The 15,395-nt window shown below is 42.0% G+C and overlaps 3 protein-coding genes across 8 annotated transcripts; 1 reads left to right on the forward strand and 2 right to left on the reverse strand.

Moving 5' to 3' along the window:
• Positions 1-495: 495 nt before the first annotated feature.
• Positions 496-9,136, reverse strand: LOC122130296 (outer dense fiber protein 2-like). Of its 5 annotated transcripts, none has more exons than XM_042704984.1 (18): positions 8,744-9,136; positions 8,302-8,376; positions 7,974-8,155; positions 7,706-7,832; positions 7,322-7,447; positions 7,093-7,167; positions 6,843-6,914; positions 6,446-6,562; positions 6,121-6,306; positions 5,414-5,523; positions 5,149-5,284; positions 4,874-4,984; positions 4,551-4,655; positions 3,132-3,290; positions 2,465-2,565; positions 1,986-2,148; positions 1,529-1,654; positions 496-933 (listed from the first exon to the last, which is right to left on the reverse strand). In XM_042704984.1, exons 2-18 carry the CDS (start codon positions 8,341-8,343, stop codon positions 763-765), a joined length of 2,109 nt encoding a protein of 702 aa, XP_042560918.1. In that variant the 5' UTR covers positions 8,344-8,376; positions 8,744-9,136; the 3' UTR covers positions 496-762. The 5 variants fall into 5 exon arrangements, with proteins under 5 accessions (XP_042560918.1, XP_042560917.1, XP_042560916.1 ...); XM_042704983.1 differs by having other exon boundaries at positions 8,574-9,136; XM_042704982.1 differs by having other exon boundaries at positions 8,964-9,135.
• A 369-nt stretch (positions 9,137-9,505) lies between these two features.
• LOC122130297 (E3 ubiquitin-protein ligase TRIM41-like) lies at positions 9,506-13,366 on the forward strand. 2 transcript variants are annotated; one of them, XM_042704988.1, is made up of 6 exons: positions 9,506-9,946; positions 10,286-10,381; positions 10,504-10,737; positions 10,988-11,007; positions 11,751-11,878; positions 12,015-13,366. In XM_042704988.1, the coding sequence occupies exons 2-6, from the start codon at positions 10,346-10,348 to the stop codon at positions 12,554-12,556; spliced, it is 960 nt and encodes a 319-aa protein (XP_042560922.1). In that variant the 5' UTR covers positions 9,506-9,946; positions 10,286-10,345; the 3' UTR covers positions 12,557-13,366. The 2 variants fall into 2 exon arrangements, with proteins under 2 accessions (XP_042560922.1, XP_042560921.1); XM_042704987.1 differs by having other exon boundaries at positions 9,507-10,191.
• Positions 13,367-13,378: 12 nt separating this feature from the next.
• On the reverse strand, positions 13,379-15,386 carry LOC122130298 (leucine rich adaptor protein 1-like). Its single transcript, XM_042704989.1, has 2 exons — positions 14,840-15,386; positions 13,379-14,519 (listed from the first exon to the last, which is right to left on the reverse strand). Exons 1-2 carry the CDS (start codon positions 15,041-15,043, stop codon positions 13,893-13,895), a joined length of 831 nt encoding a protein of 276 aa, XP_042560923.1. The 5' UTR covers positions 15,044-15,386; the 3' UTR covers positions 13,379-13,892.
• Positions 15,387-15,395: the final 9 nt, after the last annotated feature.

Genomic DNA, 15,395 nt, shown 5'->3' on the forward strand with positions numbered 1-15,395 from the left:
TTCTAGTGTTGCCAACCTCTGCCTGTTTAACAATCACTGCTTTTGCCTTCTCCCTACTGGATTTATCTGCATGATTTTCAAACTGTGTACCGAAACCCAACCTGACCTACACCTAACCCTGTCGCTGTCTTCTCCTTGTTGGATTTGTTTGCCTGCCTTTGGACTGTCTACCCGTGTACCGAACTTAGATTGAGTTCTACTATCTGTCACAGTGTCACTGACTAGTGATTGAGGTTGACTTCAGCAGAAATCATTACCTTCTGTCAATTACAGTACAGGCTACTGCCAAACAATCAATTTCTCATTCCCTTAAAACGTCAGCAATGGCATTGAAGCTAAATATGACGTGTGCTATTCACGGAGCTGTGTGGTAAGGTTAAGCACTACAGAAAAAGTTCGATAATATTCTGCTCTTGTTATGTAACACTAAAAATATAGGCCAGAAGTACAGGTTTTCTTGTGTGTAAGTAAGCAATCAAAAGGCTCAACAGCAGGTGTTTTCAAAAGGTGACTTTCAAGAGATATTTTAATAATAATTTAAACCATCACACATTTACAGTATTTCCATCTATACAAATAAATATATAAATAATATCCATGAGAACTGGTCACAGATTACATTTGAAGGGTGAATTCAAAGAATTTTTCTCTGGTAAAACAGCACCGCTTATGATTATGATCTTTGATATGGCTACACAGAGACAAACACTCACAGACATTCACTCACAAAAACATTAACAGACAGAATGTAGACCACAAGCATTACTTTAAGAAATAAGACGATCCGAAGCTTGATGGTAGACCTTCGTCAAACATGGTGGAGTAGGAGTTCTTGAGGAAATCCACGTAATTCTGAATGCTTTGTTTGTGACTTTCCGACTGATCCAGGCTCAGCTGCAGGTCTTTAAGGCGCAATTCATACTGCTTCTCACTCTGTATTTTAAGAGACATATATAAAAGATGGACCGGGTGTTACAAATGTGTTCCTTTAAACGGTTCTATATGCATAAACATAACATATTTTTTTTTACATAATTCCATTAGCTAAACTGCAAGGAGATAACACTAACAAAGTCGATCATAGCTAGATTACTTTCTTTTTTTTAGATTACTTGGTCCCCAAATTGGGAAATTGTAGTATTGAAGCAGCAATTCACATAAATCACAAAACACACAAAAAAAACACTATATTAACAAATATATAAACTACTATAACATAAGATAAAATAAATAGAATAAAAATGGAATTTAAGATATAGCTCTAAATCAAATGTAGAATGTGCACTGCCACACAGAGGATAAGCCTCTCCCGGCACCGAGTCGTTATATATTGAATTACTTCCTGTAATGGTCCTTATTGCAGTGGAGCTGAAGGAACTTCTGACTGAGGACACTGGTGCCTGACTAGTAGGCTGTGCAGGGGGGATGTGAGGTGTTGTTCATTATGTTAAGCGGTTTGTGCAACATCCTTCTTTAAACAACCAACAAACAAAGAAAAATCATGCAGGCTACAACAGATTTTACGTACTGATATCTTGCTCTGCTTGAGCTGCCTTAACTCATTCACCCTCCTGCTTTTCTCAGCCTCCATCTCCTGGATCCTGGCCTGCAGAGAGACATCTCTGGCCGACGTCTTCTCTTTCACTTTGGACACCTACACACAAGGACAGAGGTGCAGAAAGGGTCTGACACGCACCATTGACACGTCCATCACCACAAACCCCATTACAGCTACATCCATGCCCTCGCAAGCCTGTCTCGAGCTTTGACATTCTCCACACAGGTCGTTAATCTTTGCATGTCACCACGTTTGAAACTCATCCCATCAGAAAATATAGCCCTTGCCATGAGACTATTTTTGAACCTTTATTCAAGTTTGACTCCAGGCCATCTGAGCTCTAAGGACCTGAGGGCCAACTGGTCCACATCTGCTCTCCGCCGCTGACAGGCAATAGAAGGGGGGCGGGGGGGGGGGGGGGCTTTACCTGTAGCCTGACGTCAGTGAGGGCGGTCTCCAGCTGGCGGGTGAGGGCCTGGCACTCGGCCGAGCGCTGCTCCAGCTGCCGGCTGCTGTAGTGCAGGGCCTCCTCCTGGGCGGCCAGCCTGTGGACCAGCTCCCTGTTGTCAGTGTGAGCCTCCTCCAGGTGCCTGCACCACACACGACAAATACAGTCAAAAACACACACGTGAGGTTTGTAGCACAAAGATGCCTTTTGTGTGTGTGTGTGTGTGTGTGTGTGTGTATGCTTATGTCCGTCTACTTGTTTGTGTGAATATGTATGTGAACTGTATTATTGAATACCCAGACAGAATGTTTCCTTATGCTAGTGCTTAGGAGGCCTCACACAGACTTCAACTAATAATGACACATTAAGCTGTGCTTATGAAAGGGGAAGTGTGTATCAGGTTAAAAGTCTTAGGTGATTGATTTACAGTGATTAAAAGTCCTAAATTAGAAACCCACTTCTGAAGAGACTCCATTTTCTCCTGCAGCTGACTGTTTGCTTCATTAATTGAATCCTTCATCTCAACAGAGGACTTCAGTTTCTCCAGCTGTCGCTCAGCCTACAGAACAAATATTTGAGATTGTTCAGGCAGGGAATCATGAGGTCAGTGGATGAGCATCAGCACACACACACACACACACACACACACACACACACCTCGACACACACACACACCTCGACACACACACACCTCGACACACACACACACACACACACACACACACACACACACACACACACACACACACACACACACACCTAACACAAGTAAAGAGTAAAGAGGCGAAGAGAGTGACATTTTCAATGGGTTTCTGAGTCAGTATGGGCCCAGACTCACTAACAGGGGTGTCTACCACAACACTGACCTCACTCAGATGGTGAGAAACAAACACAAAACCACAGCACAAAACTGCCAAACACAGCTAGCCTACGTAGTCACGCCACAGATCCAAACAACCACTGAGGAACACGGTGACAAGCAGGACTCGCCAAACAGAGTTTCACTGCCACCTTGTGGCTCAAGGTGTCCAATAACAAAAAAAAGAATGGCTACGTCCTCTCACACACATGAGGAGACCACCACTTCACTTTGTGGAATCGCATCCACGCAGATGCAGAGCACACCTTTAACTGCTGCTGCCGGAGGGCCTCGTCCTTCTCGGCCTGCTTCCTCTCGGAGCGCCGCAGGTTGTCCTGGCTGTCCTCCAGCCGCTGTTCTGTGGCACTCAGCAGCTCGGGGCAGGCCTCCAGCTCCAGCACACGACCCTCCAGCTGCTCCCGCGCCTGGGGCCACACACGCAGACGCAGAGGGGGTTGGAGAGGCGATGTGTGTGTGTGTGTGTGTGTGTGTGTGTGTGTTGGCAGTGGTGGCGAGGTCGGCTCAAACAGGAGTCGCACAAATCTAAGCTGACTAAATACGGCGCTGTTACTTCCTGTGCTTCTACGTTCTCAAACATTCCCTGCCCTTTTTGCCTTTTTGTCTAAATATATAACAAACAGAACTAAATCTTATCACATACACACAAGATTTCTTTAAAAAGGTTTCAGCTGAATGTCTTTCTGTAAGAGCAGCACTTTTGAGGCCGAGATGATGTCTGTTCCTCCTTCAATCTATCCTTGACTTTACCAAACCTCGCCAAATGCCCATCAAATGATTAGAGGTTAAAGAACACTGTGAGTGTCTACTGGCAAATACCCACTCATCGCTTTATGGCTACGTGTCTCCCTTTTTCTCCCACACAACCATGACTATGTGAAACAGAATGAAGTAAAGCTTGTACACATTTCAATATTAATGACCCTAACCCTAACTCATGACAATTCTTTTTTTCAAATAGAATTCTCTACAAGAGAGGTCATTTGGGATGCATGGTTTTATGGGTTTTGACCCAAGGACATCTGGGGGATCGTTCTCCACTACTGGTTCATATCGCTTGTATTACCCAGGTACATTCTTAGAAATACCTGGGTGGACATACTGACTGTAATCCGTCTGGGAATGTCCATGTGGATTCTGTATGTCCTAGGATCCAACAGCGTTCGGGGTTGGACAGGGAGTATTGATGTTATTTCATCATTCGGGGATAGAGGGTATATTACGTTATGGAATTGTAGCTTAATTTGCACATCAGTTAAGTTAAAATCACAAATAAAAAGACGGGTCCACACAGAAATGGAAGTGAAATGGAAGGCGAGGGTGCTGAAATGCTCTTTGCTGGTTCCAATTAAACACAGGGAAAGATACCTGAATAAACCTGAACAAAAACCAACTCTTTCATCCCTCCATCAGTGAAACCTAAGGGGGTATGAAACGAAGGGCTGTGCTGCATGTACTTGAATGCACTTATGTTTGCACTATGCACCTTATTTCTGTTACTGCAATATAGTTGCATGTATCTTTATGTGGCAGCTTTTATGTCCCAAGACAGATTTTCCCAGAGACGATTACAATCAAATACAACTTGAATCTTGTACGCCTCTCACTGAATGACAATTATGCTATGATTAAGCAAATCAGAACCACCAGTGCAAATGTACTGTTACCTCGGCAACCTCAGCGTGTCCTCCTTCTATGATATTCTCTTTTTCCTTTAGGGCGCTTTCGAGCTTTATTCTCAGGTCTGTGACCTCAGTTTGTAACTCCGCTATCTGAAACAAACCAGAACAGGACAGTGTAACATGACAGTCAAATCTCACAAATTGTGTCTTTCTCAGTGAAGAATTAACCACATGGGCGTTTTGATGGCACACATCTGTCTGATTTCCTTTTGTGAACATTCAGTAAATCTACCCAGTGAACAAGCTAGGCAATGGAAAGCAGCACACACAGGCAGTTAAAGACCAGATGTCATTATTCACAGGTGCACCTGAATTTGGTACTGGTCCAGCTGACATTTTCTCTCTTGAGAACGTGTGCTGTTTTCCTCGTAAATGGAGAGAGAGTGCTCCAACTTATACTCAAACTCAGCAATGGAAGCCTGCGCATAGGAGACAAAAAAAATAGGTAACATGTAACAACACGGAAGGAAGAACAATATACTGTACATGCAAAATGTCAAAGTAAACAAACAAACAAAAACGAAATAATGATGAACACAGTGGACCAACAACACTCCAACAACATACAGCACCAATATTTTACCTTTAGCGTGGCATTCTCCAGGCCAAACTCGCCATTTTCAGTGCTGAGTTTCTCAACTTTCTTCAGCAGAACTTCATTCGCAGCACTCGCTGAATCCTTCTCCTTCATCAGCTCTGCAGTCATGCTTGCAATTTGCCTTCAAAACAAGACAACAGACACATCTCTGTCACCTCGGCTCACTATCACTGAGTTGGACAAGATCTCTTGATTCAAGAAGAATCCTTGAACCCAGTTCAACACAGCAGGGGTAGGGTTAGCCTCTCACTCTCGCAGAATGGCGATCTCTGTGTCCAGGTGCCCCTTCTCCTCGGTGATCTGCTCCTGCTGGGTCTTCCACGTGTCTCTCTCAGCACGCGTCTCTGCCAGCTTCACATCCTGACAATGAACACGCCACAGTTTAATACTACACCACACAGCCTTTAGGATATTAGGGTTTTAAACCATTGTTGAAACCCTGCTAACACTTTTGTTCACACTGTAAAATGTGCTTAGTTTAATCACTGTAAGTTACACTTCACATTGACTGTTTGGAGCAAACAAGTGGGTTTCCATCCTGTGTTCCTTCATCAGCCAGTAAAGTGATGAATATGCACTTCAATTCATGGCTGAAGCTCTCATTTTTTGAGATTCCTCAAATTCAAATGTTTGCTAGACTACACCAATGACTAACCATAATGTATACCTCCAGTGTAAAATGACCCCAGATAGGAGTTACTGCACAGTACATTTATATTAGTGGACGTCTTACCACACACCAAATCAAATGACCAGATCAGCCCAAACATATAATGTCCTTATAGGGCATCCCAGCAAAACTACCTTTGTAAACTGTTCACTGTAAACAGTGAATGTGTACCAGTACTGAAGGCAGGTTGTAGGGGCTATGGCCCAAACACTGATTTCACATCTGGCACTGACTCTAAAGACAGATTCAGAGCCGAGGCACCCTCCCTGTGACCCCAAGTGTCTAACCTTCTCTCTCAGCTGGTCGTAGCATTTCCCCACGGCCACCTCAAACCTCTCTGCCCTCTGCTTCTGAGCCCGGGTCGCCCTCTTCAAGGCATCCTTCTCCTGCGATGCCTTTTCAAAAACAGCATTGATCTGACTCTTCAAGTCATCAATCTCCAGCTTCTGCTCCGTGACAGTCCTCTCCACACCCTGAGGAGGCGCAGAGACACCTTTTAGTTTCACTGGGGTAAAGTTTCACTGGGGTAAAGTTTCACTGGGGTAAAGCCTGAGCCTGGCCTCACTGGTCTATGTGGTCAATGGGGGTAGTGTAATGCAGTGAGCAGTATACCCTGAACTGGACAGTCAGGCGGTTGTTGTCGGCCTCTTTGCTTCGGAGCTGATTCTGCAGGTGAGCCCGGGTGGACTCCACAGATCTGGACTGCTGGACCACCGACTCAGTATTCTCCTGATGGGTTGCATCAATACAGGCATACGGGCATATGTCAGTTTTTGTTTTATAGAAGCTTGTGATGACTCACATGCCTATGAAGACAGCAGTGTCACATTGTGAAGTCGAGGACCATTTTAATGGGGCTAGTAAATGCTCCATTACATGCTTGTGTCATCAGCTCACCTTGGGAAGTGACTCCAAACAAACACGGATGGGTAAAGGATCAAACTTCATCTGATAGAATCAGATGTAACAAGTTATGCCTTATTAAGCGAAGCCATGTGTGTATGCTTACCATTTCTTTTTTCCGTAGAGACATCAGATCTTCTACTCTTCTTTCTTTTTCACTCAGACTGGATTTTAAATGCTAGAAAATGAACAGGCAGTGGAGTTTATTTAGCCCAGTAATAGTAGCAATCACAGTGGCATTACATTATAGGGTTGGTATTTATAAAGAGTACAAAAATCTTCAAAAAAGTACTTCAAAACCAGGGCTATAAATACTAAATAGATGCAATGTGTTTTTATCAAAATAAAAATCACACCTGATTTTCACTCTCTGTCTGTGTTAGCCTCTTCAGCAATACATCAATTTGTCTGTCTGTGTCCAGCCGGCATGCCTAGGATACAGCATTACAAAATGTACATTAGAGCCAACTGAAATTCATCCAAATGGTCTACCATTAAATCTGCATAACACTGTTCACTAAGCAAGTGGCATAGTTGCAATTTGAACTAGTGAGCACAAAAAACCACAAACATGGCAACACACACCTCTTGATCCTGCAATTCTTTCAGCTGTTGGCGGACAGACTTGTTAATACGCTTGAAGACCTCCAACTTATCTAACAAAAGGCCTCGCTGCCTGGACATGCGCAAATCACTGGAGCACCTCGAATCCTTCAACAGAAAAGAGGAACACTGAGTCTTTGACAAAACATTAGGAATGCAGAGCCCTGAGTCAGCTCAAAATAAGAGCCAGGGAGAAAAAAATAAATTCAAAGTTTAGGACTGCCTATTCTAACTCAGATTATACAACAAACACATATTTAGAGGAAACACATGGGAGACATTAACCACAACTGTTACATACAAGCCTAAATTGAGTTCTTGAAATCAAGACAAGTCAATCTCTCAATTACAAACAATTTCACAAACCCCAAAGTCTTCGTCCAAGATGTCTTTAAAAGACACCAACTGAATGGCAGCCGAGTTGGCAGCAGATTCGGCATCAATGAGAGTCTTTAGCAGAAGCCCTTTGTCCGATGAAACAAAATCATCATAACTGTCGACAAAATACAGAGGCCATACTTAATTGTATGTGTATGAAACATACAGTTAACATATTAGTTAAATACATTTTCACTTTGACATTTACATGTAAATGCATTAAGGATATGTTTTCTATAGAGTCCTTCAGTCTAACCTGCTCTTCCCCTCTGAGAGTCGGCTGTAGTAGGGTCTCTGTCCTCTGCTTCCACTGTCGGTGTCTGAGGCCACGTCCATGTCCCCAGTGCTGAGCGGGAGGTCGGATCTGGTGGCTCTGGAGTACAGTGAGGATTCACGAAATGCATCGTCTGTAGACAAAGGCCTCATTCCTCCTGGGACCTTAAGCAAAGCAAAGCAAAGCAAAGTCAATTGAACTAGGGACTGACCTTAAGGTAATACAGAAGGGACGATCAGATATGTATTAACTAGTTGTTTGGGAAACGAAAAGCATGCTGAGCTGGGTTCAATTGAGAAATGATTATCACCTCATAACTGCTTTCATCCCCATGGTCCTGCAAATCAGTCATCTCTTTGGTGGACACCTCTTCAAACTCGCAGGGCTGGAGTGCAATATAATATATTCTACTTGACTGGGATTGAGCTACACAGTTCATACAACTTGCACATGTGTAACTATGCTTCGTCAGTAACACACTTCCATGCGCAATTGATACAAATCTTATGTTCACACCTTGAATTAAATACTTTTGCAATATAACTGGTACACGTTTTCTATACAACTGACAAGTAATATTACCTGCAATCTCTTACGCGTGGTTTCGACCTTAAGGGATCACGTTAAGCTTAACAGCTTCGTGGTACCATGCTATGTATGGTAGAATTTAAATGCGTTTACGTCAGTGAAGTACGCTAAGTTAACCTTGAGGACGGCTGCGTATTCAGAACATTGCCAGAAAGTATATTCACCTCCCGTTTGTGATCGTCCAAATATGTGCTTTAACAAGAAAATATAGTTAATATTTAGCTCTACGCTTGCTATGTCAGGCTTAGATGGGTTTTAGCTTGCACATTGAGCTCTTGCTGTCCATATAGTCTTGTCCAAGTTAGCTTGCTTTCTAGCTAAAACGCTCTGATGCAAGTGTTCGCTAGTCGTGACAACAAATACAAATTTGCCTACAAGACTTACATAATATATGGGAATTCAAGATCTGACGGCAGAAATGCTTTGATTCTTTAGGTTGAACCCAAACTCTTGCTGGTTTAACGTTACGTCCGAATATGACCAACAGAACGGGTATATGACGTAGTTGGCTTTCACTGGTTGATTTCAAACGCTTTCTCTGGATCTCTCGGTAGTAATTGGTTGTAAGACAGAACGTCACTATGTAAATGTAAACACAAATGGTAGTTAGGTGTTGGCAAGGACGCTCTCCTGGATCCTGTGTATTTACCGTGTAGTTCACCGTTTAGAACAAGTAACTTGGACTGAACTACATATAGTAACATCATTACCGGTATATCATGTATGCAAATGCAATTTCTTTTATTATACATTCTGTAAACTGACTGGTACACCCTGAAAGAATTACTCTGTATTCCAGAATGTGGCCACAATGACACTGTAACAATGTTGCAAAGGGTTGAGAAAATATAGCAAAGAGCCAGTTACCTAAGTGTTGAAAAGAAAGTGTCTTTTTTTAAATTTGTATTCCAGTTTGTCAACACCGGTTCGGCATATCCTACGTCATCAGTGGGTGGGGCAAACATGAGTGGGTCCTATCCATAAAATCACACGCTATGCCAACTAGCTGGTTATTTGTATTGTAACAACAATGGCTGACGTTTTGTCTTTGGACGAGGAACTTATCTGCGCAGTTTGCCGGGACATTTTTGTCGAACCAGTTACTTTACCATGTGGACACAACTATTGTGAGGAATGCGTCAATCAGTTGAAACGGTCATTGGCAAGGGCTGGAGGAGACGAAACCCCTTCACAACATTATACGTGTCCGCTTTGCTTAGCGCCTTGTGATGTCAGAATAGAATTGAAGAAGAATATTGTCCTTCACAACATCCTCGAAAAATTTCACGGAAACCGATCTACTGGTCATGATTGTAGCGTGTGCAAGGGTCAGCAGAAACTTCCGGCAGAAAAGACGTGTCTGAATTGTGAGGAGTCATACTGCACCCTTCACATTATGCCACATTATGAGAATAATACTCTTAAACAACACGTACTTGTAAATCCTATATCCAACACCAACAGACTATGCAAATCACATGGAAAGGAACTTGAACTTTACTGCCAGTCTGATCACACTGCCCTGTGCGTGTACTGCATGTTGCCTTCAGAGGCCAAACACACAATAGGGCATAGCGTCATCAAATTGTCAGAAGCAACAGCAAATCTGAAGGTAAAATGTCCAGATAATTGTCTTGTCTAGTCCATAGCGTGAATATCACAGATGTTGCTTCGAGTCTGTACTTATTTTATTTTTCTATTTTTAGGAGAATTGCCAAGCCAAGCTTTCTGATGTAAGACTCAATTTGTCAGAAATAAAACATTGTATGTCAGATTTGGAGAACACTGCAGCCAGTTCTAAGGTAAGGTTCACATCCACACAATCGTGTCCTCTGAATGTACTGGCTATTGAAGGGTTGTGCATCTTTTGTGTAGTATGTTGATGAGGAATGGACAATGTATCTTTCTTCCAAACTCTATGCAGAATAACCTGGAAGGTCAACAGGGGGACTGTACATCCTTTCTCAGAAAGCTCAAAATGTTCCTAGACTTTGAAGAACAAGCTTGGCAAAAGCGATTCTCTGTGGACCTGGTTCAGGAGAGCAGGAATCTGAAGCACAGGGTAGAAAGGCTGATGAAGCTGAAGGGAAGGTTGGTAGAAGCACAGGAGGGTTTACAGCAGGCCCTGGCCATCCAAGACCCGTTGCTGCTACTGCAGGTAACATGCACTACCTAATTTATTGTATGTGATACATAATTTATAAGTGCTATATGTTAATGTAGCATGCACCACCTCATGAATATGTTAGTGTATCATAGAATGTCCTTTGTTGTATCATTATTGTCATGTTGTGTTATGTTATAGCCTATTATAATTATAACATATTATGTTACCAAAAAAATTTAGTTTAGGCTTGTTGTTCAAGTTTGAGTATTAAGGTATTGTTCTCTTTCTTTCATCTTTACAGACCTCGCAAAACACAGACTGGTAGGTCTGTATATTTATATATTATTCTTGAAATGGAGAAACATCAAAGATATCGTAAAATTAAAATTATAGTGTAAGTGTCTGATTCAGTAATACTGTAAACCAGACTATATTTACCTTTAATCTGACTTTAATAGAATATATGAATATATGGAGATTATATACATGAGTGAATATAGGACAAAAACGAATGCACATGTATATACAGTATGTGTGTGTTATTCATACAGTTGCCAAAATATACAAATAAAAACCTTCAAGGTCAGTGTAATAATTTGAATAATGATCTGTTGCCATCAGGCCAGAGGCAATTTGTATTTATATATTTTGACTATGATCAAAACAGTGTTCAGTTACAGCAGTAGTAAGGAATTTAGGTGAAAAGGCAAGCAAAAAACATAGACACCAACAACAGTACAGTTGGCACAAAGTAAAGGCTTGCTAGCATGCTAACTGTCTTGGTGATATAGTTTGCCATGTCGTGCTGTGAAAGCTTTTTTTTTTTTTTTTACATTTTTGTGGGGTGGTCTAATTCGGACTATACAACTGCTTATTGGATAACTTAGATGGCTAGTTGCAATGACAGGTGTGTTTATCTGCCATTGACATGACCATATACCATGACAATGTATTTGAAGATAATACCAGTACTAGTTGCATGGATCAGAAAGTGGCAAATTGTTGTATACCGTTTCTTTAAGTGAAAAGAGTCCTATTTAATGTTCTTTTTTTTTTCTCATAAGGGGAGACCTTTATGAAAGTGAGTCATGTAGTCGTCAAATCCAAGAGGTGAGGGAGTGGAGTGGACCAAAGCCCATTGCCTCTGCAAAAATCATGCCACTGTTCCATACCCTGAAAGGAACATTTTCAGGTAATTATGTACACATGCATTGTTATCACACTTTCTGAAATGTACACAACTGTGGGTGGCACTAATACTGATGCAATATAAGACAGATATTTGTTTCATGCCTTGTTATACTCCTTTTTTCTTCTTTTTTTTGTAGGAGATGACATCAAGTTAAACCCACAATCTGCACATCCCAGGTTAAAGTTGTGTCTTGCAAGTGGCTCACTGTGGTTGCCTAAGAACACGGATCATTCAGATGGTCCTTACTGTGTGTTTGGCTGTGAGGCCTTCCGAGATGGAGTGCACCACTGGGAGGTCGTGGTGGAGAATATCCCTGGTTGGACTGTGGGCATCTCGTATGCACCTGCCCAGGGTAAGGTGTCCAGCGTTGTGCTTGGCAGTGACGAATCCTCCTGGGGCTTGAGCTATACACATAGCAGAGGCCAGTTCTGTGCTGAACATGGTTGGTTCAAGTTCTGTTTTGCCACCCCCACTCCTGGTTTTCCCAGCCGAATTGGGGTGTTTCTGGATGTAGACAGTGGCATCCTATCATTCTATGATGCACTTAGACTAAAGCACCTTCATACATTCTACTGCAGTCTTCACACACCTGTCTATCCTGCTTTCAGTATTAATGTGGAGTCAGATAGAGAAGGTCTTACCAAGATGAGAGTTATTAATCCAGAGAAGAATCAGTGACTTATTAGCAAAGGATCATAGGTGATGTATTGCAGAAACAGCACCCATCTCTCATGGTGTTTCCATGTACAGGATTTGTACGTTGGAGAAAAGAAAACGATCTCTGATACTGCTGTGCTGTGGTGTGCATTGACAACTTTTCAAAGCATATGCCTAGCCTCAGAGGGTGATCAGTATTCACACACTTTTTTGTAACAGATATTACATATTTATATATTTTATGAGTTTCAAGTGAATTGTATGCATGAATTATAATTTTATATATAACTTGAAGCATGTCATACAATTCTAAATTTAAATGTAGTTTTATACACATAATCAAATTTTTGTAATTGAATTATATGGTCACAAATACACTTTTATGAACAACTTGGTTTACATTATTTTATTATATGAGTTATCAGTTCAGCAGGTAACAAAATAACCATATCCACACAGTGCATTTTATACAAGCACCTCTCTGAAAATTAGAGACAATTTACAGAAACTCTCATATCCATTAGTTGTGTCTACACTTGTTACCAAAGCTACCATCTCCACTCTCTACGCTCTTCAGTTCAGTATGATATCTTGCCTGCAGTGTCTCTGTTCGACCGTTGGCCTTATCTTTAAACATTGTTCACATATTTACCTCAACTGGCAATCCTTCTGCACTCTCAAGGAAGTTTCCGTTAACTGTCAAATACATCAGACACACCAGAGGGGCTACTATCCCAAGTTTTAGACTCTAGTCACATGCTGTGTGTATACATTTGTAGCTTTATTAATTATCTATAAAATATAAAAATCTACAAAACATTTAGTTGTCATTGCAACCATTTGTCCTGTATAGCAGTTTATGAACTGACCGGAGCTGTGGAATGACAACTTGACATGTTGGTGATTTTTGGAGTTGAAGAGCCGTTTTTGCTGAGTGGGGGAGCTGTTGTCAACCCATGTGATTCAAACAGACAAATCACAAGCCTTGGACATCATATGACCAGCAGTCCACAACAACCATTACAATGGACAAACTGGCCAGGCACTCCTTTGACAATAATATTCAATGTCTGTAGAAATTGAGAAGAAATTCAGAGACTGAAACATCTAAACTTTCTGTAAGGCAAGCAACTATGGAGAAATTCTGCATGGTACAAGAAATATAAAGAATGCGGTGTGGAATGGCTTATGACAAACTACTCGACTAAATTACAGTTTTACCGTAAACCAACAAAAGTACAAACATAACTATCTGCATAATCATTATATAGCCTAAAGTATCCTAAAGCAACTCATTTGCAACTAATGTTACATTTTCATCAATGAGTCAAATACAGTTAAAAAAAAGAGAAGGCTATCAATGGAAAGTCACATCGTCCTTTGACTCCACCCAGCACCAGTGAGTATCGTAGCCCAGCAGGGCTTCACTCTGACCTAAGGAGAGCTCTGGTTCCTCCTGTGCATGTTGAACACTTCCCTCATTGTGGTTCATCACTTCACCCTTCACCACTTTGCTGTGTGGCAGCCCACTACATTGAGGTGACTCATCACTTTTGGGTAGATCTTTGCTAGAATCGATCTTGTTTGGCCTCTCAAGCACAGCAGTTTGCCCAGTGAGATCTGCAGGGCCATCTTCATGTGATAAAGCCTTTATAGCGGTAGGCCTGGACACTGTAGACCAAGCTTGATCAGATATTTCACTGGAATCTTCAAATGATGTGGAGCACTGTGTGGCTCCAGATGGCGAGGGACATGGTGTGTGTGCTATTCCAGGTGGTGTACTTGGGCAACAGCTGGGGGACTCACCACCTGGCCCGTGGGTCATATTAGCCACCTCACCCAGACTGGACTGGCTGCCTGTCAGGCTACTCGTTAGACTGGTGAGAGTGCTCCGGTCACCCTGTAGCCATCGGAGCATCTCCATGCTCTCATGCAGCGACAACAACTGGCGTAGAATTCTCACGTCTGCCGATCGCAGCTGTCCCTGCATGTGTGAAATGTGGTAGCCAGGTGAGAACGGTATAGACATGCAAAGACAAGAATAGACTAATGATAAAATGAATTTCCCGTCGGAAAACGTTTTTTTTTTTTTTTTACATGTACCTCTGTCAACGATGGCAATGAAGAACATTTGGTAACAGTTCAAATTCACTTGCATCTGACAAAACACCGGAGCGAATTACATTTTCATCAACAGTAGATTTATCATAGTCAACACGTCCTCCGTGTTGATGTCCTATATAATTAGTGCTAATGCATGACATAATCCTCTGTCAAATAGTTATCTAAATAATAACTGCTTACCATCTGAAGTTTTAGGGCTTTTATTTTTTCAAAAAGTCCCTCAGGAAGAATCATAGCCAGACTCTCATCAGTATCCCGGGCGCGTTCATCCCTTGAGTAATCCTCTCTCATGGATCTCAACAAACTCTCCGGTGTTCTCATGCCAAGTTTTGTTTCCAAATCTTTTAATTCAGGACATGTACCAGAATTGATAACTTCTTCCATAACTAACTGATCGGTACCACTCTGGAGCGCGACAAAACTTGACACAAACTGTAATTAGTCGCAGTAACTAGGCTACCCACAGCTCGTTCGTCGGGTTTTAGTTTTTGCACCCGAAGGAACATAACTCATTCAGCTTTTAAAATAGGCGCACTACATGATTCCCGAACTGTCCACTTTCCCCTAAATACGAATTTTGGCATTCATGACAACTCTTTGGGCAGCTGTCGCTATTGGTTTGGGAGCCTGTTAGCTAGGCTGGAGTTGACATCGTCTCGTGATACTAGATGGCTCGACAGGTGACAGAATATTCTCTTTAAAGGACAGTCACGTACTGTAAGAGTGCAATATGGAG

Source organism: Clupea harengus, unplaced genomic scaffold (genome assembly GCF_900700415.2).
Source record: "Clupea harengus unplaced genomic scaffold, Ch_v2.0.2, whole genome shotgun sequence".
In the NCBI taxonomy this organism is placed as follows: Eukaryota; Metazoa; Chordata; class Actinopteri; order Clupeiformes; family Clupeidae; genus Clupea; species Clupea harengus.

Bases quoted from the DNA above. Each gene is read 5' to 3' on its own strand.
- LOC122130296 (XM_042704984.1), bottom strand. From the start codon at position 8,343: ATGACTGATTTGCAGGACCATGGGGATGAAAGCAGTTATGAG. The intron at 4,656-4,873 runs GTGCACCTGTGA...GGTTTGTTTCAG, and splicing joins TGGACCAGTACCAAATTCAG to ATAGCGGAGTTACAAACTGA. The intron at 2,149-2,464 runs GTGGGTTTCTAA...TGTGTGGTGCAG, and splicing joins AAAATGGAGTCTCTTCAGAA to GCACCTGGAGGAGGCTCACA.
- LOC122130297 (XM_042704987.1), top strand. From the start codon at position 9,610: ATGGCTGACGTTTTGTCTTTGGACGAGGAACTTATCTGCGCAGTTTGC. The intron at 10,192-10,285 runs GTAAAATGTCCA...TTCTATTTTTAG, and splicing joins AAGCAACAGCAAATCTGAAG to GAGAATTGCCAAGCCAAGCT. The intron at 10,382-10,503 runs GTAAGGTTCACA...AACTCTATGCAG, and splicing joins ACACTGCAGCCAGTTCTAAG to AATAACCTGGAAGGTCAACA.
- LOC122130298 (XM_042704989.1), bottom strand. From the start codon at position 15,043: ATGGAAGAAGTTATCAATTCTGGTACATGTCCTGAATTAAAAGATTTG. The intron at 14,520-14,839 runs GTAAGCAGTTAT...TCACACATGCAG, and splicing joins AAGCCCTAAAACTTCAGATG to GGACAGCTGCGATCGGCAGA.